General features: G+C 50.0%; 1 protein-coding gene across 7 annotated transcripts in view; it reads left to right on the top strand.

Moving 5' to 3' along the window:
* SLC24A4 (solute carrier family 24 member 4) overlaps positions 1-18172 on the top strand; it is a 166065-nt gene extending 147893 nt beyond the window's left edge. For 4 of the 7 annotated variants that reach the window (XM_073241942.1, XM_073241945.1, XM_073241946.1 and 1 more), the window contains 5 exons: positions 1611-1777; positions 5988-6102; positions 9660-9772; positions 10183-10248; positions 11335-18172. In XM_073241942.1, the coding sequence (XP_073098043.1) occupies positions 1611-1777; positions 5988-6102; positions 9660-9772; positions 10183-10248; positions 11335-11514 (641 nt within the window). In that variant the 3' untranslated portion in view covers positions 11515-18172. The remainder of the gene's footprint in view (positions 1-1610; positions 1778-5987; positions 6103-9659; positions 9773-10182; positions 10249-11334) is intronic. The other 3 variants (XM_073241944.1, XM_073241943.1, XM_073241941.1) reach the window with 1 other exon arrangement.
* The last annotated feature ends 7262 nt before the right edge of the window (positions 18173-25434 follow it).

Raw genomic sequence — 25434 nt, 5'->3', positions numbered from 1 at the left:
GATTAGCCTACGGTCATCTAATGATTGCACAGAGATGTGCTTAGATGCCTGGATCTAAACAAGTCTCCAATCTCTGCAGATGGGTTTTATGTGTGTTTGAGGGCATGCTTTCAACGTCCAGGTGGGCAGTTTACAACCCCACCTGATCCTTTACTTGTTGCTTGCTCAGAGCCTCAACACTAGGCAGAGGTAAAAGCTTGGGGTGTTCTCAAGTCTTTCCTGAGCATACAAATAACCCTGGGCACAGCCCTATGCAGGCTCATGGTCTTTTAGATTCCCAGGAATACTGAGGAGCTTTGCAAAGCTCCTATCCCATTCGCCAGGTACTCCTTTTAAGCTTTTTGATTAGCTTATTGTTTGTTCCATATGTTATCCACCACTTACCGCAGTGTGATGTCTGACAATGCCTCTGACTGTTTTCAACAAATGCCCCCAAGGAAGTAGCTATCTGCATTGGCTGAGCTCTGATTCAGGTAAAATAAAGACAACCTTGAAACCTAGGGTCTTCTAGAAAACCACCAGAGAGATCAAATAATGCCAATTCTCTGAGAATGGACTTGGAAGGAACTCCCACCCTATTCTGTCACCTCTGGTAGATGCCAAGGTGCTGGTTTTCAAGGCTACTGGTGAGAGGGAATGGAAATAGGGCAAGTTAAAACTCCACAAAGCTCACTGTTCTTGCTGAGATCCAGCCAATTTTCTTAAGTAAGCATTCTCTAGTTTGCTACAGGCCTTTGGTTGATTTCCAGAATTCTGACAAAGGTTGATTCTGGCCAGTGTTCTCATTGCTTTTATGGAGGAGAGAATTTTCAGACATCTGTCCTCCGCTGTTTCATTGACATCACTAACAAGCTGATTTTGAACTTACTGGCTTCTTAAGGACACTATTCTTGCCCTTGGTGGCTTATTGTTTGTAAATTCCCTTGGCAAGGGCCAAGGAGGTCTAACCTGCCAGCCAGGACACCCACACTGTAGTCCTGTATCTACCACATACTGAATATATGACCTTGGAGCAAAGGAGCTGAAATTTCCAGAATACCTACTGTGTTTCTGGGCTCTGTTTGCTGGGTGTTTAATGTACATTGTAATACATCATTCTTACAACAACCAAGAAAAAGGTAATGTACCCATTTAAAAGATGAAAAAACTACTAAATATCAAAATGCTTGGTGGCTGTGACTGTTACACAAAGCAAATACCCCACACACTGATTATTGTACTGTTACTCCAGCTGTTACTGTCAGGAAGAAGTGTAGTTGATAGGATTGCTCAAGGTCATTTAAACTTCAGCCCAGGTCTGCCGACTCCAGGGCCCATCCACATTCCATACCCTCACTGCAGGTCCCCCAGGTCTCACAGTCTTTATTCTGTCAAATGAACGATTTGGACTAACTCGAGTTACTCGGTCAACAAACACGTACTTAAGATCACTTCCAAGGTGACATTATGGCCTTGTGTGATTCTGTGAGGCCAGTTGCTCAGTCACACTGGTAGCGTTCTCTTGGCTTGAAAAAAATAAACCAACAGGTCGACTGGCAGCTGTGTAACCCCAGTGCGTGTTTCTCTCCCTCTCTCCCTCTCCCTTCTGGCGCTGCCCCATCCCCCTGCAGAGGCAAGAGGGGACAAAGCCAAGTGGGTGTTCACCTGGCCACTCATCTTCCTCCTGTGCATCACCATCCCCAACTGCAGCAAGCCCCGCTGGGAGAAGCTCTTCATGGTCACTTTCATCTCCGCCACACTGTGGATCGCTGTCTTCTCCTACCTGATGGTGTGGCTGGTGAGTGGCAGCAGAGCAGGGGACCCCTGCCCAGCACCTGCTGGAGGTGGGAGAACTGGGTTCAAGAGTAACCTCATGCACTGCTGAGCTACCCCGGGCATTCACCTTCCTCAGTGACCTTGGCTTACTTCTCAGTAGAAAGGCGTTTTGGCAGGGCGCATGGTACTCTGCCATGCACCAGGGAAACCCAGGTGGGCACGGTGTGGCGCTTGCCTTCAAGGCAGGAGTAGGGGAGGGAGACAAGCCTCCACGTGGACAGCCTGAGACATGCCACCTTGGTTAATGGGAAATGGAATGTGGCGGGGGTGGTGTGGACTTTCTGTAAACAGCTCTGGAGGGCTAATAACTAGGCCCCTTTCCTTTTTGGGGTCCTTGGGGGAATGTGATGGAGACTGGAATCAGTGGGGGATGAGCACCAGGCAGCCCTTCCTATGCCCCCTGCCCAGTGGCGCTGCCCTCCCCTTGTCAGGCACATATGTGAACTCTACATGAACTCTTTTAGTCTGCATAACAACCCAGTGGGATAGGCATTTTTATTATGCCCATTTTACAGATCAGGAAACTGAGGCATAGAGAGAAATCTGCCCAGTTACACAATTAGCAAATATACAATTAGTGAGTTCTAGAGTTGCAGTTAGAACCCAGGTATTGGTCTTCTGAGCCCATGCTCTCAACCACTATCCTGAATTGCCTCTCAATTTGTTACTGGAATTTTCATTTGCCATTTGGACAGAGGTTTGGCAGGCAGAGAGGCCTTGGTATAGCTTCTCATAAGCTCCTCTGGCCACACGTGACAGCTCCTTGTACAAAACTCTCATTGGCAGGGCTGGGCCAAGCAGGTACCACTTCCCTCTTGCTCAGGGAACCCCTCTGTGGGGCACCCCCTCCTCTCCCCATATCCCCACCCAGAGGGAACAGGAGGGAAGTGGTCACAGAACAGCCACACTTCCGCTGTTGTGAAGCTCACCTGCCAGCCACTTACACCTTAGTGGCATCCATGTTATCATTTCACTCCTCCTAACGCCTGGTGCCAGTTGCAGAGGGTGAGCGCATCTTGTTTGTAGAGGCACTAAGGCCACCTTTCCCTGAACCCCAGAGGAGCAGTTTGGAGAAGAAAGAAGAGCTGTGGGATCATGTGGAAATGGACCTGAATCCTAGTTCTCCTACTTGTGAGCCATGAGACGCCAGCCAGTGACTCAGCCTCCAGGTGCCACAGTCACCCTCTCCGCGACGGAGGATGGCCTCCGGTGTCTAACAAGACCACTGGGAGAATGAAGAGTCTCCATTCAGGCGTCAAGGCCTGAGCCTGCAGCGTGGCCTATTGGTCATACCCATTAACATCGGCTCTTCTTACCAGGAGAGACCGTGCCGCTTCCATGCTCTGTTCAGATACAGGTTACAATCCCTCTAGATGCTGGGGTGTGTGTGTATGTTGGTGGGGGAGTGGGAAATAGCTACTATCCAAACCACCCAGAAAAGGGTGACAATCAAAGGCAGTGAAAACTACGCCTAACTGAATTGAATTTACAAATTTAAATTCTTCTGAGTAGGGCTAACCACCAGCCCATCTTTACATTTGACACAACGATCCAGTGATTTCTCTAACTAAAGTGCATTCCCCAAAACAACACTGCAGGTAAAACAAGTAGTTCATGACATTTGAGTTGGCATGAGGATTAGGAAAGATCAAATTAATGGGTGTGAGAGTCTCTTTCCTCTGGTCACTGCAAACAGCAGCACAATGAAATCAGTCCTACTGATTAGCAATAAGGACAGTCACCCCACCACTTTGAGTTACAAACCTCACCCCACCTCTGAAGGCAGAGTTGTGGCAATGGCTTGGCCAGAGTCACAGGGACTGTTGTGCTGGGTGCTCTTTCCTCGAGTTCCAACTTCAGCTGGCCTCAGTTTGGGGGAGGAGCCTGGCTCTGGCAGTAGAAATTGGTAAAGGCTACAGTGCCACACGTCAGCCTTGATTTCTGCCGAAGCGAGGTGTGCCTGTCGCCTGAGGGCCATGAGCTTACTTTCATTGCACCCTGATGGGGGCGCCAGGGAGGAGCAGAGTCTCACCTGCACACCTGTACCTCACCCACACTGCATCTCCCACCCTCAAGGCTTTGGGGAAAACGACTCTTGAATGTGTCAGAAGGCATGGACCTTCAGAATGCATCATCCTGTTCAGCCCCCTTGCACAGTTGGAGAAGCTGGGGGCCAGAGAGGAGCCATGACTTCCACAAGGTCCCCAGACAGTCCACCTCTGAGCTCTGGACTTGACTTCGCTTCCCTTTCTGAAGGCCAAGTATTGGGAGGGCTCAGTGGGCCCAGTGCTGGAGTCCAGGGCAAAGCAACCCTTGGGCAGCATCTCTGAGCACCCCAGATGGAGCGTGTGCACACTCCAAGCCTTCCTCTGCCCTTCCATGCGCCAGTGATCTAAGAAAAAAAAGTGGAGGCATCCCCAATTACTGCCAAATAACCCAGCCTACTGTGTTTATGATGTCTGGCATTGCCTGTTAAAAACATGTCAGCTGCTGCTGGGTTGTGCTTGGAGATCTCCATCATGGATGAAGCACTGGTGAGCCAGCTCTTCATTCTTGCCCTTCCTCGGCTTCCCTTTTCTTGCACAGACCGGAGCAAGCCTGCCGGTGTGCACCCTGCCCTGTGCCTGGTGGTGCTGAGCTGAGTGCTGTCTAAAACCCCTGCAAAGCTGTCCCAGGAGGGATGTTGTTTTAGTCCAATGCTCTGGCTCAATTCCAGGGCCCAGCTTGGCATTAGGAAGCACGCTTTCTCTGGGCTACTCTGAGCCCTGTGAATCTGATCACCCCCATTTCCTCCACACCCCCCTTAGACTGTAGGATGAGTGATTGGAGAAGGGGAAACACATCCAAGAACATCTTGCATGCGCCAGGCACTGTCACCTTACATTTTTGCATTAATCCTAGTTACCAACCAACCCGTTGTAGAGATGAGGGAGCCGAGGCTCAGAGAAGCAAACCAGCCCGTCCTAAGTCACACAGCCATTCACTGGGTTTGGAGGCATCTGTCAAGATGTGAGCAATGCTGAGAGGTGCCACTGTCCCTGTTTTCTAGAGGCAAGCCAGAGTGAATGGGTGTTTTGAATGTAGTTGTCCAAATCCTTCTAGGGCTTTCCATCTGGCTGCTGCTCAGGGCCCCAGTCATGTCTCAAGTGTCAGGCATTTATCAGAGGAGTATGTGACTATGCATCGAGATCCTTAAAAGCCTGAGTATCCTTCAATCCAATAGTTCTATTTCTTGGAACTTATCCTAGGGAGGAGGTAAGATGAGAATACAAAGATGTACACACAGACAGCATGCTGGCAAGCTGGAGCACAGCCTTTAGAGTCGGAGAGATGAGGCCTGGAACCCTGCTGTGCTGCTCACCAGCTTCACGTCCAAGGGCATTGCTACTTAACCGCGGCAACCCTCAGTTTCCCTAGGCATAAAATGGGCATAATAATAGGGCCTCAGTCACCATTCAACAGCATGTGAAAGTGCACATCTGGTAAAGTATGAGATACATAATTAGTGCTCAATAAATGTTACTTGTATGGTGATACTATTGTAAGAGTAAAGAAGCCACCTCAGTACCCACCAGTGAGGAATTGGCTAAAACTTTATAGCACTGTGGTGAAATAGATTCATCAGGTTAAAATAATGTTGCAAATGAATATTTAAGATGGAAAGGTGTTTACAATGTGTTACTACATGAAACAAATAGTTGCAAAGTACATGTTGATAGTATAATCTGATTTCATTTTTTTCTAATACATATGCCAAGGATGAATTCTAAAGCCGTGGTTTTCAAGTGGGATTTCCAGACCAGCAGCCTCAGGGTCCCAATCCCTTAAGAACTCATTAGGAATGCAGATTCTTTGGCTCCGCCCAGACCTCCTGAGTCAGAAACTTGGGGATGGGGCCTGGCAGTCTGCATTTCAGCCAGCCCAGATCCCAGATACAGAGGATTTTCTGCATGCCTAAGTTTGAGGATCACTGGCTGATGGAAAGCGTTACTAGTAGTTGTGGGTCTTGAGAAATGGCAAGTGACTTTCATTTTCATTTTACTTTATTTTCTTAACTTTTAAAAACAGTAAAAAGAACAGCAATACTATGTTCAAATTAAAAACACTCAGGGTAAACAAAGTTTCCAGGGGTATTCTTCTGTGAGTTCATTTCCCCCCCCCTTCTTCTCCAGGTGACTATTATTGGCTACACACTGGGGATCCCTGATGTTATCATGGGCATTACTTTCCTGGCAGCAGGCACGAGCGTTCCAGACTGCATGGCCAGCTTAATCGTGGCAAGACAAGGTAAGGGTCGTGCCTCGGCCCCCACAGCTGCAGCATCTCCGCGCAGGCGTCCTTGCCCTGCCGAAGTTGTAGTTGATGGTTCTTAGGGATGGTAGTTGTCCTGCTTTGGAGGAAACAGTGACAACTGAAAAGCATGACATATCAGACTCCATCCACGGAGAGAATTCTATCAAGATAAGTTATTCTAGATCTCTAGAAGCATTTGCTTGCATGTACTTGTAGAAAAATGTGCATGTTCTGAAATCCCCTATGTAACATCAAACAGAGCTGAAACTCAGACTTCTTAGAGCAAATGAAGTAGCAAAAAGAAATGTTTTGGTCCCAGGAAGGCAAAGTGGGGAGAGCCTGTGCCTCCATTTTCCTATTCTTCAAAGTTTTAGAACATGTGTAATGTTTTGGATTGTTCGGTGGTTTTCTTAGGGGCTTAATTACTAAGTGACGTGGATTAAGCAAGGTGAGAATTACCCATGTGCTCCTGGATGACGAAACGAGAGAGCTGCAAAGAGCCAGCCTTTATTTCCAGCTCCTTTGCTCGTGGGGAGGGAGCATCCAGGCATGGGCTTCCGCAGGTGTGCGTGACAGTTAGAAAGCCTGGGGGCAGAGTGGGCAAATAGGAGAGTGAAACCTCAGAGGAGATGGGGGAGGAGAGAAGCTGCCAAAGGGAAGGCTGGCTTTCGAAAGAGGGAAAGGGCATTTTGCTCCTGCAAGATAGGAAGAAGGGCACATGGTTTGGTCAGTTGGCTCTGAGAAAACGTGAGATATGGGGAAGGGAAGCGTGGGCATGTGTTTGGCGGTAGCCTGGAACCTTGTGGAAAATGGGGACAGTTGGAATAGAATTTCGTTGAGTGACCTCTGAGTGTATTCATTTCCCAGGGCTGTCATGACAAAAATACCACAACTGGGTGGCTTAGAACAACAGAAATGGATTGTCTGACAGTTGTGGAGACCAGAAGTCTAAAATCAATGTGTCCGCAGAGCTGGACTGCCTCTGTGTGCTCTAGGGGAGATCCTTCCTGGCCCCTCTGGCTTCTGGGGCTGCTGGGGCTCCTTGGTCTCCTTGGCCTGTGGCCATGTCACTCCGGCCTTGCCTCCACCTTCACAGCAGGGTGTTACCTTGGTGTGTGTCTGTATCTAAGGTCCCCTCTTCTTATAGGGACACCTGTTTTTGGATTAGGGCCCACACTAATTCAGTATGACTGCATTTTAATTTGATAGCATCCACAAAGACCATATTTGCAAATAAGGCCACATTCGCAGGTTCCAGGGGGACAAGGATGTGAGGGTGGGGTGGTACTGGTCAACCCAGTATGGTGAGAGAAACTGATGAGCATTGAGGGCCTGACTGAGTTCAGTGGCATGAACCTGGGTGGGTTTCATTCGTACCAGCTCCCACGACACACAGGTGAGAGATGGCAAGTTCATCCAGAGCTGGGGTCGGCTGGGTGGATGCAATGGAAGGTCAAGGGGTAAGTGAGTGTGCAGTTTAACCGGCCCTGGAGCCCAGCCTAGCAGGGGGTAATGAAGCAAGAAGGGTAAGGGCTTGGTCGGGAGTGTGTTCCCAAAGAGGTCAAAGAAGGGGCTCTGTAGAAACAAGCGATAGGTGGGATTCTGAGGGTGGACATCATCTCAGAGTGGCTGCCATGGAATGTAGAAGCATAGAAACTGAGGAAGGGTGATTCCGGATGTGAATGTCTGGTTGTCATAAAGGCGACACTGAAATGATTGACAGACACATGGTCAAAGCCTAGATGACTAAGGGCACAGGAACCTCTGGAGTCCCCGGCACAAAGTAGACAGTGCAGAGAGCCCTAACTTGGAGGCACTACCCCCAGGCTCCCTAGAGGCTCGTGGTCCAACATGTGGTCCAGACTGGCAACATTAGCTAGGCCAAGGAGCAAGTGAGCCATGCAGAGTCCCAGACCCCACCCCAGACTCACTAGATCAGAATCTGCATTTTAACAAGCCCCCCAAGTGCACTGTATGGTCTTCAAGTTTGAGAAGTGTGGCCGTAAGCAGTGCCTGTGCAGAGCAGGAAGTTGGCCAAATCTAAGACGTACCCAACTCGAGCATCTGTGTACCTCCTGACCCCATGGGCCAGCACCTGCTCCTGGCCTGGGGCAGAAGCTGGTCCAAACAGTTGCTACACATTCCTACATTTTCCAAGACTGAAAGACTGGAAGGCTGGTTTCCCAGATGTATCACGCCTCACAGGACAAAGCTGCGCAGATCTCCAAGTTGCTCAGAGCAGGGCCAAGGCAGACAGAGAGAAAGTGAGGCATTGTGTCCTGGAAGTCAGCAGATGAGAGCAGCAGGGTGGGAGGAGGGGTGAGCTGGCTTACATCAGCTGGGCAGGCGGTCAGACGGCAATGAGTGAACCGTCCACATGCTGCTCTGAGGTGCTGCGAGCTTCTCAGTGACCAAAGCAATTTTATGGTTATCGACATTTGTGTTGCAAGCTTATTCATTCCACGCACATTTGTATGGGTACCAGGTTCGGACAGTCACGTTGAATAGGGCCAGGTGGCCAGGCCAGAACAGATGTCAGCCAGCAATGAGTGTTCTTTGTAAAATTTATTTTCTAACTTTTAATACCCCTCAAGTTATTAAGGTCCTCAGATTGTGTGGTTAGCATGATTCTGCCCGGTTGGGCAAGAAGCGGAGGATGATGGCATGGCCCCTAGCCTCTAAGCTGCTTCTGGTCTGGTTGGGGGGAAAGAGTTCAGCCTTTGGAAGCCGCCAGGGCATAAGACCACCAAAGCCCTATCCTCCGAGCCACCGCCTGGGCCACAAGGACACATCATGGCTCAGTGTGAAGGACACTGGGCCAACCGCTCACAGCATGAGTGATGTTGGGCCCTTCTCAAGCCTGTTTCATCATCTGCCACATGAGGATGGTGCCACCTCCCTCCTGGGTAACTCGGAGGACCGAAGGATGGAAGCACATAGAGGGCCCTCAGGGAACATCGGCTGATGCCCCTGGAGGGGAAATAGCAGAGGGTCCTGCGTCAGCGTCCCAGGGCTGCCGTACCAAAGCGCCACACCCAGGGAGGCACAGTATCAGAAATGTTCTGTCCCTTTGCTCTGGGGACTTGACCAAGGTGTCAGCAGAGTTAGTCCTTCCTGGGGGCCATGAGGGAGGATCTGCCCCAGGCCTGTCTCCTTGGCTTGTGGACGGCCCCTCTGTGCTGTCTGTCCAGGTGTCCCCTTTTAATAAGGACATCAGTCATATTAGATAAGGACCCGCCCTCGTGACTTCATTCTACTCGGTTATCCTTGTCAAGACACTGTCTCCAAATAAGGTCACACTCTGATGTGCTAGAGGTTAGGACTCCAGCGTGTGAATCCCAGGGGGTCACAGTTCACCCCAGCCGGCCCCTGTAGACTTCATGAAGGGAGTGGATTTAGACCTCCTAGAAAGGTTTTAGACATGCGGAGTCCATGAAGAAGGGGTAAGAAGGGATTCCTTCCTAAGGAACTGTACTAATAGAACAGTTCTGGGGAAGAACAGGCTTCCAGTGACCTCTTAATGAATGACCTGTGTCCCTTGTTCCCTCCAGGCCTTGGTGACATGGCAGTCTCTAACACCATAGGAAGCAATGTGTTTGACATCCTGGTGGGCCTCGGCATACCGTGGGGCCTGCAGACCATGGTTATTAGTTATGGGTCCACGGTAAGTTCCTCTTGCTTCCTTGGTGAGTGGAATGGAATCCGGCATATGTGCTTTACAGGGGATGGCAGTGGCATTGGCCCTGTCCAGCCAGGGACTTGGGGGGAAGCACTGCCCCCTTCTCCTGGGCCGCCTGGCATCACCTTTCCGGGAAGGCGTCCAGAGCAGCCTGAGGGGCGCCTGCAGGAGGGCGCCAGCATTTGCTGAGCACTCATCCATGCCTCAACTGCCAGCCCACGGCATGCCCTCCCTGCCTAGCCATTTCTTCCGTGTCCTCACACCGGCAGGGTCAAGACCTGAATCCACAGTTAGCTGACCCTCCCCGTAGCACCCACCTGCAGCCAACTGGGCTCCCACGGAGAGGGCGCCCTGAGCAGCCCAGAGGTGCAGGGCCCACCTGTCTGTTTTTCCAGGTGAAGATCAACAGCCGAGGTCTGGTGTATTCCGTGGTGCTGTTGCTGGGCTCGGTCGCTCTCACCGTGAGTTTTTACAATTCTGAAATAGTAACCTCACACCTATTTCATCTGATTCTGCGCAGTCACTGACATATCACCCCTGGGAAGTGAGGAATAAAGCTAAAGAAATGTATATATTTGCAGGTACCCCCAGACACAATCTGTGCCAAGAATGTTCCCCCCCCACCACCACAACTACTCTTCTTCCTGAGTGGTGATGAAGTCAAAGGAAGTGAATTCCATTTCCTGGCTTCCTGCTGCCCTGTCCATCTCCTCTCACTGGAGCCGGTGGGAGAGAAGCCCTCCCGCTGTCCACCTGAGCTGGCCGGCGGGGACACGGTGGTCAGGCCTTAGGACTGGGGCTAGTAACACCGAGGCCTCCCAACTCTGGCTGTCCAGGACCATGTTGAACACTGGACCTCTGTCTCTTTTATTCAGTCCTTACAGCTACCTGTTGATACCATTCCATTTTGAAGATGAAATCAAGGCTCAGGGTTAAGTAATGGGCCAGGGGCCACAGGGATAGGAAAGTCCAAGCTGGGATTTGAATGCAGATCGGTCTGTCTCTTAGAGCTGTGGTGTTGCTCTGGTGAGGTGGCCACGGTCCAGTCCTTTGGGGGCCTCCCTTCAGGGACAGGAAGGAAAGGCAGTGAAGGGAAGTACAGGAGAGTCTAGGAAGAATGTCGAATGAGGATGTGCTCCAGCCGTCTCCCCAACACACACACACACAATAGAAAAGGGGTTCCAAGTCAATGAGTGCCAGGCTGTGGGCCAATAGCCCTGGGGGTTTTTCTGAGAGGGTCCGAGGATAGCAAATTCTGCAGCAGTGGGGGACCCCATGGAGGACCTGGGCCGTTGCTAGAGAAGGGAGGACCTTGTAGCCTGGACTGGGCTGGCAGGGCACACGCATGCCCAGGGAGGGTCAGTCCCAGGAGGGCAGCTGTGGTGTGGCCGGTCAGCAGGGCTGGGCCAGGGGCCCGCCTTCCATCTGGCAAGGCCTCTGACATGCCTGGCAGCACCCCTCTGCTCTCGTCCCCATTTTGGAGAAAGTTCTGGGATTCACAGTTTGTTCCCCAGGTAAAATGCCTTTTGTGTCCCTCTGTCCCCAAGCCCAGTCGTTGCGCTCTGTCCTCCCAGGTCCTTGGCATCCACCTGAACAAATGGAGACTTGACCGGAAGCTGGGAGTCTATGTGCTGGTTCTCTACGCCGTCTTCTTGTGCTTCTCGATTATGATAGAGTTTAACGTCTTCACCTTCGTCAACTTGCCAATGTGCCGAGAAGACGATTAAAGCTGAGCCTCTGCCCCAGAGCTGTTCCGGACTCTCTGGAACGGGTGTCCTGCTTTCTTTCCCTCCCCCACCATGAGTCTCTCCTGCATCCGTGGCCGCCATCTCCTTTCAGACCCTGGAAGGGAGAGCCATCGTGGTCTTTGGTCACCAGCCAGCCTGCTGGGCATCCTCCTCCTCCTTGGAGTTCTGTGCCCGAGCAAGGCCAGATTCAGGGCCCACTGTTTGAGCAGGCTTGCAGCCCCCTAAGTGGGTAGCCACAGGGATGTGGCACATCTCATCTCTCCCAGATGCCTGATTCAGAAGGACCTCTGCGTGCAGTTTGACTTTCTGTTGTGCAACAGCCTCAGAAGTGAGGCAGTGGGTGAATACAAGGTCTCCTGAGACAAGCACAAAATAGGAATGTTGTTTTAAGTGTCCCCTCTAGGCCAGAGGGTGTGAGGTCCATAGGTAGCTTGTGCTACGAAGACCCTCTGACTTCTGCTGGGAGCACTCTCGGTTTGGAAGGGGCCAGGCCTCAACCTGCTAGGGGTCTGGGGCCAGGGCAGCAGACCTTCCACCCCTTTTTCTGGAGTAATTAGAAGAATGGAAACAAATTTCCACAGCAGAAGAGAGAAAATAAGTGAATATACCTATCACTTCTATTGATGCATTCAGCGAATGAGCAATGAAATGTTAAATATAGTATGTCATATAGATCATCATACTTGAATAATTTCATTCTGTATAAGAATACCATGATGGGGACCAAAAAGCTGACGCCTGTGGACAATGACCCCTCCATGTACCATGATGCACTGACACTAAGACATTAGGTTTGGAATATAGAAAACAGCGAAAGACTGACAGCTAAATGGGTGCTATTTCAGAGACACAGTGGAGAGGTAGCTCACAGCCATACATCCCAGACCTTCTGTGCGATGCGACACACTGTCAATTCGGGTTTGTCATTTCTCTGTTAATGCTCTACTCTCAAAACCACCCTGTTGAGAGACCCGATTGTCTACACGCCCAACAAATTTCATAGCCTGCTGAACTGGAACGAGTGCGCCAGAAGTAACAGTTAATGACAAGAACAGAGATTTCCCGAAAAACAACGGATTGCTCTCTGGTTAGCTGGAGGCAAGTATGAAACCCATAACTTGGAATTTTTAAAGCTAAGTTTCTTGAACCTTGTAATTTGCTATACGTGAAAGGCCAAGGATGGGAAGCTGACACAAAAATTGATAGGAAAAATGTTAAACAATTTTCAACTGCTTCGTAGCTCTCAAAGATATATTAAAAAGATTTACGAATGCAAACCATCCATGGTTTCTAAAAAGAAAGCACAATTAATTTTATATAGAGAGGTTTCTTTTATTTTTTTAATGTTTCTATTGCAAAAGTCTATCAGATTTGATGCACTTTTAATATTGGGATATTTTGCACAGAAGACTATGTGGGAGCTTTGCACAATGGTGTGACGAAAGAAGGCTTTTAGCAATTCACCAATAATCAGTCATTGGTGATAAGTTTAAACCCAAAAGCTACTTCCTTCTCTAAACATGCAGATTGTGACCTGAGGTGGAATTTGTGGCTGTGCCCTTTAAGGCCACCTGACTTTCAGGAGGAGGACATATACCATCTTGTGCCCTTTAGGTTAGTGTGAGCCTAAATACGACGGAATTCTGTCACCACAACTTCTATTCTGGATCTGCATCAGTGTTAGTAGCTACACCACATTAAGGCTTTTCTTTTTGTTTCTCTACCTAGATATCGGGTTCAGTGGTCTTCAAGTGGAGGACAAGGGTGATTTTCCTGAGAAATTAGCTAAGTGGGCACCTAGGGAGTCTGTAGGTCTATCAGTATAAACTTCAGATGCCGGGGGTTTCAGAGCCCTCTGTGCAGCTTAGCAGAGCTCGCCCACTCCCTTCAGTCTCACAGACTCATCCAGGTTTCAAAGTGCATCTGTCCCCAAGTTGATGCTCAGAAGTGCTCTGTGACATAAGTAGGGATTATTCTTCCCATTTAACAGAAAATTTAGTCTTGGGGAGGTGAGGTGATAAGGTCAATGGTCAGGAAGCAGCAGAGCAGGGGCTGAGCTGCAGATGATCACCCCTCCTGGCGCCACCGTGGGCTGGCTGTCCTGGGGGGCGGGGAAGATGGATGGATATGTCTTTGCACTGTGGTTGGTTCTTATTGTTTGAGTTAAAGCTTCATCAATTATTTAGTTTGACTCCTGGTGGCCCAGCTCATATCCAAATATCTAACCCTATCCAAGGTCCCTGTTTTTTCCTGATAAAGACTAAAAATTATGTTCAGCTACAAGACACAGACCACATGGTCCCTGACAATGTCCCCTGGTGTTCACTTCTCTGAATGCTTGTGAAACTTTCAGAAAACACTTCTAATTACCTGCCTTTCCTCTGAAGAATCCATCTGAGATTATAAAGTGTATGTTGAGACTGGAAAATAACATTTCTAGCATGTAGAGTACTCCTGGCTAATTCTCTCTTGACATGAACGTGCCAATGTGACTTCCTTAAAGGATCTATGTGTTTATTGTATCTAGGAGACTATATACGTATGCACTGTAGGTGAAAAATTCTCTTTTCTAACTAAATATTTTTCCATCACAAGTTTAAAGAATTGCTTGATTAATTAGGCTTTCATTTTAAAATAATACTTTTATCACTATGCAGGATTACTTCCTTCATTTTCTTCCTGAAGCTAATTAGCACGGAGTAATTACTCTGCTTCAAAAATAGACAATGAAAAAAAAACGAATTTAGTTCTTCTAATTGGGGGCAGAAAAGAAAGATGAGCCAGTGCCGTCAGAAAATGTCTAGAGAAGCAGGAGCAGGCGCTTCCTGTTGATTTCTGGTTTGGAATTTGCCCTCACCAGCTCAAGCGTGGTCCGGTTGGAAGACGTGTGGTGTTTGAGAACCCGGCCCTTGGTTCTGGGTCAGGTGTAGTGAGACGCTAATGGTTAAGACGCTGTGGGCAGGTCGGAGTCGCACCCTTGCCCCACCTGTCCCATAACCCATGTCGTGTGCACAGACCTCGCTGCCCGTGTGTGTTTTCACCTGCTCGTTACCCCCACACCTGTTAGGGCTGTTTCTTGCTTCTGCCTGTCAATCCCCTACCGTTACCCACCCAAGCAGCTGATGAGGTATAACCTCCTGGGGCCAGGTTAAGCCAGGGGGGCATGCACACCACCCTATGGTGGTCCTGCAGGCCCCGACCAAAACCCCGTCCTGGGCTGCCCAGGGTCTAGGTGCCTAGGGAAGAAGCCACCCCCATTCCCTTCTGATGAGGACCTGCCAGCCCTGCAGCGTCAGCAGGAGCCCTGCACTCAGGGAACACCAGATCCACATTTAGGTGGGAATCCAGAAGAGTGTGGTGGCCTACTTGCTGGACACCCCTCTTTGCTCCTGGTGTTCTCCTCCCTGAGGTGGACGCCCCCCTCCCTCTCCAAGGCAGGGTGGACAGAGGTGGGGTGGGCTGGGAGAGGGGCAGCTCTTCCCCCTGGGAAAAGCAGGGGAGAACCCCAGCACCAGGGGCTGAAGCTACTTGCTGTGCCCTGCTCGCCCTCCCCAGGGGTGAGATGGGCCAGGAGTTGCCGTGTGGGGGCAGTGCGGGTTTGGCTGCCACATCGGGGCCTCCCGGGAGAGAGGCAGAGACCCTTCAGCTGGGACTGGGGGCCTCTCAGCAAGATGGGGTTCAGGCACAGAGTGGGCACTGAGGGGCAGGGTGGTCTCTTCCTTCTCTTTCCCCCATCTTCCTGTCCCTTGCACGCTATGTTCCCCGCCGGCTGAGACAAATGGCTGCACTGTGTATGTCACAGGCTCTCAGCAGATGCTCATGGCTTGAATAGACAAGGAGCTTGCCTGTTAGGGTGAAAAATCTGCAGGAGATTACTCCCTTATACCATGATTTAAGCATCCCTAGGCCCCTCTAATGCCCTCTGAACATGATTTCTGTGTGTCTTCCTCCCCTCAGGGCAGTTAACAGATGTGTCCAGGGCACCTGAGATGGTTCATGTCTTGAAAGTTTCATTGCCACGTCATGGCCATAGAAATCCCAGAAATTTCTGAAAACGCTCTCTTGGCAGGTCTTGGGTGGCAGGCAGTCCATCATCCCCACCCCCCGCCCACCTCAAAGTGCTGCCCCCAGCCGCTGCCCTCTCTGTGCAGGGACTCACCCAGAGCATCTGGGCACCTGCACCAGCCATGGGCACTTACTCTCGGTATTTCAGGTCTCTAAGCCTGAAGGTTTCCTTGGGGCCTTCTCAAGCCTGGAGAAGGGGCCCCTCCAGCGCCTGGTAAATCTTCCCCACTATGTCCATCACGTGGGTGGTAGAACAAGACGGTCTGTCCCTGGATCCGTCCCACAAGGCAGAGGACACAGGCAGGACACAGATTTTGTTGCTCACCTCAAGCCCAGCCTTTTGCACACTTGGCTTTGCAGGGCGCTTTGCCGTGCCGCAGAGGACATTCCCCCAAAGGGCACAGTCCCCCGAGGGAGCAATTTCTGAAAGGCGTTTAGTTTGTTTGCTGCATTTGCTTCTTTATAAGGAAAACTAAATTGGGACACACGTTCTGTGCTCACCTTCAAGCCTAGTGGCCAACGGGAGACTGTCAGGCGGGTCACAGTGCTGCCCAACCTCAAGGAAACAGATGCCGGCATGAAATGAGGGGAAGAGGCCCTTTCCTCCCCCTTCTGCCACCTGGGCAGAGTTATTTTTTCCATCCCAACAGGAAGCCAGCTGGGTGATATTAGAGCTTTGATTATTTTATGGGGATTTTAAAAATTCTAACATTTTGATGATAAATGGTTTTGTTCACCTCTGCTGAACCCTCACACACTGCCAGGGGCTAGTGGCCCTGCCTCGTGTCACCTTTCACCTTAGTACTTCTAAGGCACCTCTTACAGTGTCCCGGTCCAGGTGTGAAGGCCGTGTACCCTCCGCGCTAGGGGCTGAGAACCCTTTCTTCTAGTCTGGGAAAGTGTCTGCTGCCTGAATGCCCTGACACAGAGCCAGAGCCATTGGGAGGCAGCTCTGGAGTTGAAAACACCCCCTGTACCTGTGTGAACTTCCAGCCCTTTCCATCCATTACGTGTGCGGGTCTGGGATGGGCTGCTCCTTGGTTGAAAGCCTGATGATACATACGGGCTTAATCCACACCTATTCCCACTGTTGCCAGAATTCAAACAGTTGTTTTTTATGCAAAGTGTTGGTTGGGACTTTTCTGTGGTCAAGGCCAATAAAACCCTTAATCCTGGAGAAAGTATGTGCCCTTCCCACCCCACCACCGGAAAACAAGTTTTTAAGCTATCAAGAGAAAGTATGTGCAGCTTCTGGTTTCGGGTTGCATGGCTTGGCAAGATCAGCCTTTGTGCATGAAGGGAGGGTCCCAGGCAACAGAGCCCTCCCTGCTCCCACTCCAGACTGCGATAGGAATTCCCCAGTATCCAGGTGGACACGCAGTCCCCTTTCAACAGAAGGAGTGAGGCTTTCCTTCCACTGAAAATAACAGGGGTATGAGCAAGGCAGCTCTGTTTTTCTAAATCAGATGTTCTAATGGGTTTTTTTCTGGTTGCCAGGGCATCCCTGCCCTCCAGAGGTGCCCTCCGAGCTGTAGAACATTTCCTGGAGCTTCCTCAACATGGCTTGGATCAAGGATATTTGGGGACCCCAGACAGAGCTGTGGCTGAACCTCTGTGACCAACTCTTGGGGAGCCTCCTCGGGGGGCTGCTAGTCTGGGAGGCTGGGTGCCTAGTTCAGAGCACATGTTCCCTGGCAGGGCGCCCTCTGCATGTGTCCCCTGTCTAGCAGCCGCCAGCCTGGAGTAGTTGCTGGGTGTCTGCACACAAAGAGAGCCTTGATTACCTGGAAGGGAAAGAGGGCTGCCTGCCAGATGGGGCCAGGCCTGTGGGCAGACAAGAGCTGCCAAGGAAAGGGCCAAGCAGAGAAGAGAGGCCAGCGCATCCCAGGCACCCAAGAGACAGGCTGGGCAGTTTCTGCAGAGCTGTGGGATCTTCTTGGGGCCCAGCCATGATCTTCCAAATAGCAGGTTGATAGAATCAGAGGGCTCTTGTGTTCAGAAAGAACTCCGTACAAACCAAAACCGAGAACTTCTGAGACTGTTAGGCAATCACTCGAGTCCCCCACAAGGCATTTCTGCCATGCTGGGCCGAACACCGCCATCTTTGTTCATTCTAACCGGCAAAGCAGGAGCGATAGGTTGAAAAGTTGTAAATAACAAATATATTTATCCCGCTATTTATTTTTTCAATAACTGTGACCTCCTGCACTGTGAATGCTCTGTGATAATGAGATTCTTAGTTTAATGAAACTGTCACTGAATTTGAATGAATTGATATTACTGGTTACTAAACACTGGCATGAGTTTATTTTTATTGTGACGAAAAATCTAGAGTCAATATGAACTAAATCTTTATAAGAAATCTATTAGTCAGTATTGTAATGCAATATATCAAAATCTGTACACTGTCAATAAAATAAATGAGCACAAGCTGTCTTTCCCTACATAAAGCTTCCATTCATGTTTTAATAGACACGTATTTGTATTTTTGAAAGAATTATTTACACTGGAATCACAGCCGTTTGATACCATTTCTATTTGCATATTGAGAAAAAATAAACATCAAAAAAGATGAGGGTTGGAGCTTTTTAATTATAATGACTTTTTAATTAGAATTTGTTACCAAAATGAATAAAACAAAGCAGAAATCTCATAACTTATCTTGACTGAGATGAATGAGTCCAGAATGACCCAACCCTTTCCCATCTTATCATCAAGGCCAATTTTATGGGCCTCGGACCCATGCATTCCCAGAGGGCCCCACTCTCAGAAGGGCCCTAGGTCCAGCTGTCACCATCTTGAAATTCTTAATGATTTGTTGAAAGGGGCCCCAAATTTTCATTTTTGCACTGTGCCCTGTGAATTATGTACCTGTTCTTGGTCATCAGGAATGAGGTTATGCCATCTGCTCTTGTGTCATGAGAAACAGACTAGAGGAACAAGTTATGGTTAATTCCTTCATTCTACAAGTTTCCTGAGTCCCAGCTACGTTGGGTACCACCACAAACTTTAACATGTTCCTGAGTCACATGGGCATTTTGTTAGAAAGCACATTCTGGTTCAGCAGGAATGGAAAGCAGCCAAAGATGCTACATTTCTAGCAAGTTCCCAGGAAAATGCCAATGGTACTGGTCCACTTTGAGCAGTGAGGAGATAGATGAGTCCTACCCAAAACCTGATCTGGGCACCTGTACAGGCTCACAGGCTCATCAGTCTACAACAGGACAAGTGTAGAAACAGAATATAAACATTCATGGCAAAATGATGAGTAATTTTATGTCTGAACCTGTTTTTTCATTGCATTTTTCTACTAACTTACTTTTATTGTACTTTATTAAAATGTCAACCCTTGGTGACTTAAAATTTAAAATACATTTTAAAAATCTTTCCCACAGGGAGTTTGAGAAATTCCTTAGAATTTCCTTAGAAGAGTCAGGAACCCCCTTCATTCGAACTCTTTCCTGTTGAAAATCAATCCACAATGTACAAAGGTCTTTGTCTTGCTCATCCCTGTCCAGTAGCCTCTGTGGGTCCTGCAGCCACATGCTCTTTGGATCTGAGGATCTCCACATCCTTCAATACATCTGATGCTTCATGACTTACAAAGCCAGTGAAACGCAGGGTGATGATCGTTGCTATTTCACAGATGGGGAAAATGCGGTACAGAGAGCACACGTGCAGAGCCCAGGGTCTCTCCACCACTCAGGCTGAGAGCCGGCTTAGAAGCCTGTCTCCTTCCACTGCCCGGGGCTGCTCGGATCAGAAGGTAGCAGGTGTTTGGCTAACCTGTCCTCCCCTAGGACCTCTTCTCCTAGTGGGTTTCACAACTCAGGCTCTATCAGCTTGCTTTTGATGTTTTCTGTAAATCGCTCCAGGCAATTCCAGGTGCATCGTGGTTCTAGAGCAGGTGGTCTGACGATCCACTGGTGCTAGAGGCGGGCCTTCTTCTGGGCTTCACTGCCCACCTCTGCTAAGTGGGGTCCACCAGGCAGAGCAAAGGGGAGGGGGAGATTCGGACTCTCTCCATCCCACCAAGGCACTCTCTTTGGCCCCTCAGCCCACACTCACTGCCTCTGATGTCTCACGTCCTCACTCGGCCCTGGGCGTGTCATCAGACCACGATACCCCTGGGTTCTCGTTCTCCTCAGTCACTCTACAGGTTTTCACACTGTGAAATTTGTCCTCCCTGGTAACCAGGGTCACTCCTCTGCTTCCTCACTTCTTTATTTCTCCATCTCTTCTCCTGGCTTCTGCATCTGCTCCTTGCATTCCATCCCAGAGCCTCTTTCTCCCACCCAGTGGCTCTCCCTCCTGGCTCCATCTCAGGAGCTTCAAAACACAGCTGCCCGGATCCCACCCCAAAGGTGACCCAGCTGGCCTGGGCAGCAGCGTGTTAAAAGTTCCCAGGGGATCCTAATGTGCAACCAAGGCTGGAATCCTTGACTCGGCTCAGCCATCCCAAACACAGCAACGATCAGTGCCTCTACTGTCCCCCAAATTGATATTGCCGGCCCAGGGTTCTCGTGACCTCCTATTGGACTCTCTGGCCTCCCAGGTGCTTCAAAGTCAGCGTGATAAAAAAAATAATAACCCATCTTCTTAAGTGGGCAAGTGTTCACAGCAGCTTTATTCAAAAAAATGTCATTCAGAAAAAAGCTTTATTCAAAACCTTGAAACAATTCAAATATCCATCAACAGTTAGAACAAAGAAGAATGATTTCTAAATAAAGAAAGGCTGGGATCATCAGTAGGGGGACAAAAGAATTTTAAAGACAGCTTGAGCTCCAGGTAATGACATGCAGGCTAGAGTTCAGGCTGAGGAGAAATGCATAGAACACAAGCCGCACGGTGGGTCCTGGACAGGCGTGTGATCAAGCAAGTCTGGTGGAGTGTTAACGGCAGAATGTAGATGGTGGGTATATGGGTGTTCACTGTACACTTTTCTCAACTTTTCAGTATTTTTGTAATTTTTCATAATAAAATGTCAGGAGAAAAATAGCTCATCCTTCCACCTTCAACGGCCTTCCTGCCCTGCCCCCTTCTCCGGAGTACCGTCATATCACTGGTCACCAACTGCAAAATGTCACCTCCTCCCACTACCCCACTGCTGGACACAAGGACCAATGTTTTCATTTCCTCCCTTGCAATCTTTTCTGCAACACTCACTCCTCTGCTCCAGCCATCACCTCCCCATGTCCACCTTTGCCTGGTCCCCTCTCCCTCTCTGCCCAATCCAGCCTCTACTCAGCAGCCAGAGGGACGGTCTAAGACAGGAATCTGATTTGTCTCCCTCCTACTTGGAAACACTCAGTGACTCCCGGTTGCCTGGCCATTTCAGACCCCCCATAACCATCATCGTCTCCTTCTTTGTCTTGGGGGACTCTGCCCAACCTCATGCTGTTTCCTCTACTTGAAACAGTTTCCCCATCCTTTGTCCAGCAGAGGAGGGTCCACACTTGTTCCTTCAAAGACTTCCTAAATCTCCAGGCCATAATGAAACATCCATTTCTCTTTTTGTTGTTGTTTTTTTAATTATGTCTTGTTTGCAAGATTGCTTTTATTATTATTTGACAGTTACGCATTTGGCATTTTCTAGAACAGTCTCAATTTGAAATATACTCACCTATGGCCCCCACCAACCACAGAATAGCACGAATTTGGGGGTGTCTAAACTACCTCTCTCAGATGGTCCCTTGAACCTAGAAAGACCACATTTTGTCACTCATTGATTTGTTCAACAAACATGCATTAAAGGCTTACTCTGTACCAAGCATAGAGTCAACTGCTGGTTGCAGAGATGGAAGGCCCACCTCCAGCCACTTCAAGGATCCTTCAAGCTCTGGGAGGGAGGGCGTTCAGGAGGTAGGAGCCCAGAGAAGGGGCACCCAATCATCCTGGCAGTCAGAGAAGACATCGACTCAAGCTGAGGCAGAATGGACAGAGGAGAGTCAGGAATGGTGAAAGCAAATAGCATAGGCACAGAACATGAGCCAGGCACCAGGGAACACAATTAAATCACATCAAAATTTCATGATTTAAAAAGAGGAAATGGATAACTAGGGAAAAATATGACAGGGAGATACTCAAATACTTTCAAGTAACTCAAGCTGGAAAACTCCTGAGACCTGTGGAAGGCAAAACAATAGCCACCCCAAGATGTCCAAGTCCTAATCCCTGGAACCTGTGGCTGTCACCTTATACAGCAAAGGGGACTTTGCAAGTGTGATTAAGTTAAGGTCTTGAGATGGGGCGTTTATCCTGGATTATCCAAGCGGACTCAGTGTATTCACAAGGCTCCTCCTAAGAAAGAAGCTCCCACTTCGTCCCATCAGAGAAAGAAAGGGATGTGACAATGGAGGCAGAGGTTGCAGAGATATGGGGCCATGAGCCAAGGGATTCCCAGAGCCTCTAGAAGCTGCAAAAGGCAGGAACAGATCCTCCCCGAGAGCCTCCAGAAGGAACCCAGGACTGCTGACACCTTGATTGCAGCCCTTGAGACCCATTATGGACCTCTGACCTCCAAGACTGGAGGATAATAGAGTTGTGGTGCCTTAAGCCATTAAACTCATGGTAAGTTGTTACAGCAGCCGCAGGAAACTCAGACAAACTTACGAGTAAGACGAAGAGGGAGGTGTTGATATAGGTGGAGTCTTCCAGGGCCTCTGGAGGTCAGGCAGTGGGGAGCCCTGAAGGTTGCCTTGCAGGACGGCCGCTGCTTTGGATGGCAGTAACTGAATGATCTGCCTGGCTGCTGCATGGAGAACAGCTGGGACAGGAGCATGGGGCAAGACTAGACTAAGAGCAATCAAGCAGGAGTCTGAAGTCCAGAAAAGGGGGGAGGATGCTTGCAGAGAGGAGAGACTGGCTAAGTGCAGGGGCACGACGTTCACTGAATGACTTGTTGGCACTCGTTTAGGAGCTGTCACCTGCAGGGTCTGGGTACCAACTGTAGAGATAGAGAGAAAGTCGGGGAGAGGAGGGCTCCTAGCTCTCCCATAGGGAAGCCCCGGGGAGGAGCAAGCTCCAGACACCACGCTGCAAAGATGAACTACTCTGCCGAAAGGCTTAGCCCCTGTGCCTTTCTCCCCAGGGGACTCGTCTCCCCGGGCAAGGGAGGAAGCACACTTCACCTCCTGAAGGTGGAACAGACTTGGGGTGGGGAGGATTTAGTAGCTCAGTTAGTGCATCAAGAAGGGACTGAGCCTGCAGTACTGGAATGAAGGTCTCTCCCTCGGTGAAGAGGGGCCCTGCTTGCCCTGAGCCTCAGCCCTGGGGCTGGGGGCAGGAAGGGAGAGGGAGGTGGGGCGGGAGGAGGTCAGACTGCCTTCTTGGGGTTTCTGCCCTGGGAGGGAAGGTAAGTGAGATACTGGGGACAAAGAGGGCCAGAGGCTTTGGGACAGTGTCCTCTGCACTGTCTTCTCAGAGAGGCCCTGACTTGGGAGTTTCTCTGCTGCCTCTGCATTGCCCAATTTTAGCAAGAGTCCTGCTAAGTCAGTTTAGTCAGAACCCCCGTCCTCCACACTGACCACAGCCACACCTGCTCAGGTGCTTCCTCCTCCACTAACGCCTGGTGATGGCTGAGCACCCTGTCCTGCCTTCAACAAGAATCCTGTTAGGTCAGTGCAGCCAGAATGCCCCTTGACCCTGAGGTTTTCTCGTAGTAATTTTCTACGCACTGACCCTCACCCTGTTCCTTGGATATAAATTCCCATTTTTCCTTGTTGCATTAGGATTCAAGCCCCATTTCTCTCCCCACCGCAAGACCCCACTGGAGTGGGCCCTACACCTGTGGAGACAGCCCTCCTTGAGTAAGTCGGCCTTGTTCTTTAGCAAGCGTCCTGAGTAATCTTTTCTCCCAGGCTTGCCACACCGGCCCTTGGGGCCTCTGGGGAGAGGCAGTGTGCGTGGAGGGCAGAGCTAGCCAGGTCAGCCAGCAGAGTGTGTCCCAGGTGCAGGACCCAGAGGGCCTCCTGTGGGGCTGCTGGCCTGCAAGTCGGGGTGCATCTGGGCCCTGTGGGCCAGGGGGCTGGATGTGGCAGAGGTGGAGGGGTCTGGGGGTCTGGCAAGGCTCCCTGTGGGGCTGAGCCAGGTGGAGTTCTGTGACCAAGCTGGGACTGTCCCAGTGTAGCAGTGGAAGTCCCATATCCTGGGAAAGCCCTTGGGCTGGGGCAAGCTAAGACAGTTGGTCACCCCAAGCCAGGGCCACGTGCATGGGTATGTGCCATGTGGAGTCACAGAGTCTGTGCTTAGAGGGTCTCACTCTTAGAAGGGTCCTGTGCCAATGTTCTGTCCCTGCTGCGTTGAAATCTGTAATACTTCTTGAGCAAGTGTGGAGAAAGTGAAGGTTCCTGTGGCCAGGATTCTCACCTGGCCCTGGCCGGCTAGCTCACTACATGCGTGTGGGCAATATGTTGCTATTGACTCTAAATAAAGAGCTCTGCCCAGTGCTCTGGGTGACACAGTGGCATGGCTGCAGGAGAGCAGAGACTGGAGTGGTGGCAGCACTGAGGACAGAGACTGAGATGGCTGTGGGGACAGAGAGGCCCAGAGGCAGAGATGGGCTTGCTGCATGCAGACTTGCTCTGAGTAGACGGAATTCTAGTGATTGACCCACCACCATGGGAATAAAGTTGGGTATAAATCCCTTCACCCCAAAAACGTTCCATTGTCATTCCTTGGTCTCATTGAATCCATAGTGAACTTGCCCAGGGCTGAAACCCACTGGCAAGGCAGCACGGGATCAAACATTTTCATTTTGCACCTAATACTACAAATCATGTAGCAAGCCCTGCCCTGGACCAAGACTGCTGTGAGGGCCACACCCTGCAGTGTCAGCATCTGAGGTTTCTGCAGATAAAACTCTTGAGAGGAGGGAGACCTTGCCTTCTTTCTGGTCCTCACCACCTTGTCCAAGGCAGCGTTAATTAATAGCAGCCAAATGGAACCCAAACTTCCTAAAACACACCTCTTGGCATCCCTCTCAGGGGCAGGGCACAGGGCAGAAGGTACTACAGAGCCCACAGAGCTGGGTATCCATTCTGTTCTTATAAAAACCAATAAAGGAAAGAATAAATAAGCCAATGTCTTGCCTGAGGGTTTGAGCTCTGGGTAAGTTCACTATGGGTTCAGTGAGACTGAGAAATGACAATGGAACATTCTTGGGGTAAAAGGGTTTATTACCTGGCTTTATTCTCCGTGTGGTTAGGTCCAAGAACTAGAATCATGCCTGCATCCAGCAGTCTGCAGGTCCATAATCCACCTCCATCTCTACCTCTGCCCACAGCACTGGGCAGAGCTCTTTATATAGTGACTCAGTCAATAATAGCTTATTGCCCACGGGTGTGGAAGCAGTAGCCTAGCAGCAGGCCAGTTACATCATCAAGCATTTTAGGGTCAGGTGAGGATCCTGGCCACAGGGACTTCCATTTTCCCCACAGCCAATGAAGGGAAACTGACATTTGTCACAAGCCTACTACTCAACAGACACTGTTCGCTACTTTCCATATAATCTTCACAAGCAGCTATAAGATAAGTAGGCCTCCACCCATCATCCACAAGAGGAAACTGGCCTAGAGAGGCTAAGAAACTTGCTCTAGGTCACACAGCCAGAAAGAGTGGAGTTGAGATGGGAACTGCAAGGTGTGGTTCTGAAGCAGCCCGCCCATCCACCCTCATAGTGGTTGTTTAAGGAAGTGAGTCTTATGTGAGTCCCTACTGAGGTCCCAGGAGCCTCCTGCTCAATGCACCCCTGTGGGTGGACTTTCACCTGGGACGACAGCAAAAAGCCCATTTGGGCCTGAGACCAAGAGGACCAGTACTGGGTCAGATTTCCTC

Source organism: Manis javanica, chromosome 8 (assembly GCF_040802235.1).
Source record: "Manis javanica isolate MJ-LG chromosome 8, MJ_LKY, whole genome shotgun sequence".
Taxonomy (NCBI): domain Eukaryota; kingdom Metazoa; phylum Chordata; class Mammalia; order Pholidota; family Manidae; genus Manis; species Manis javanica.
The sequence above is the reverse complement of the archived record's forward strand: the minus strand, read 5'-3'. Positions and strand labels throughout refer to the sequence as shown.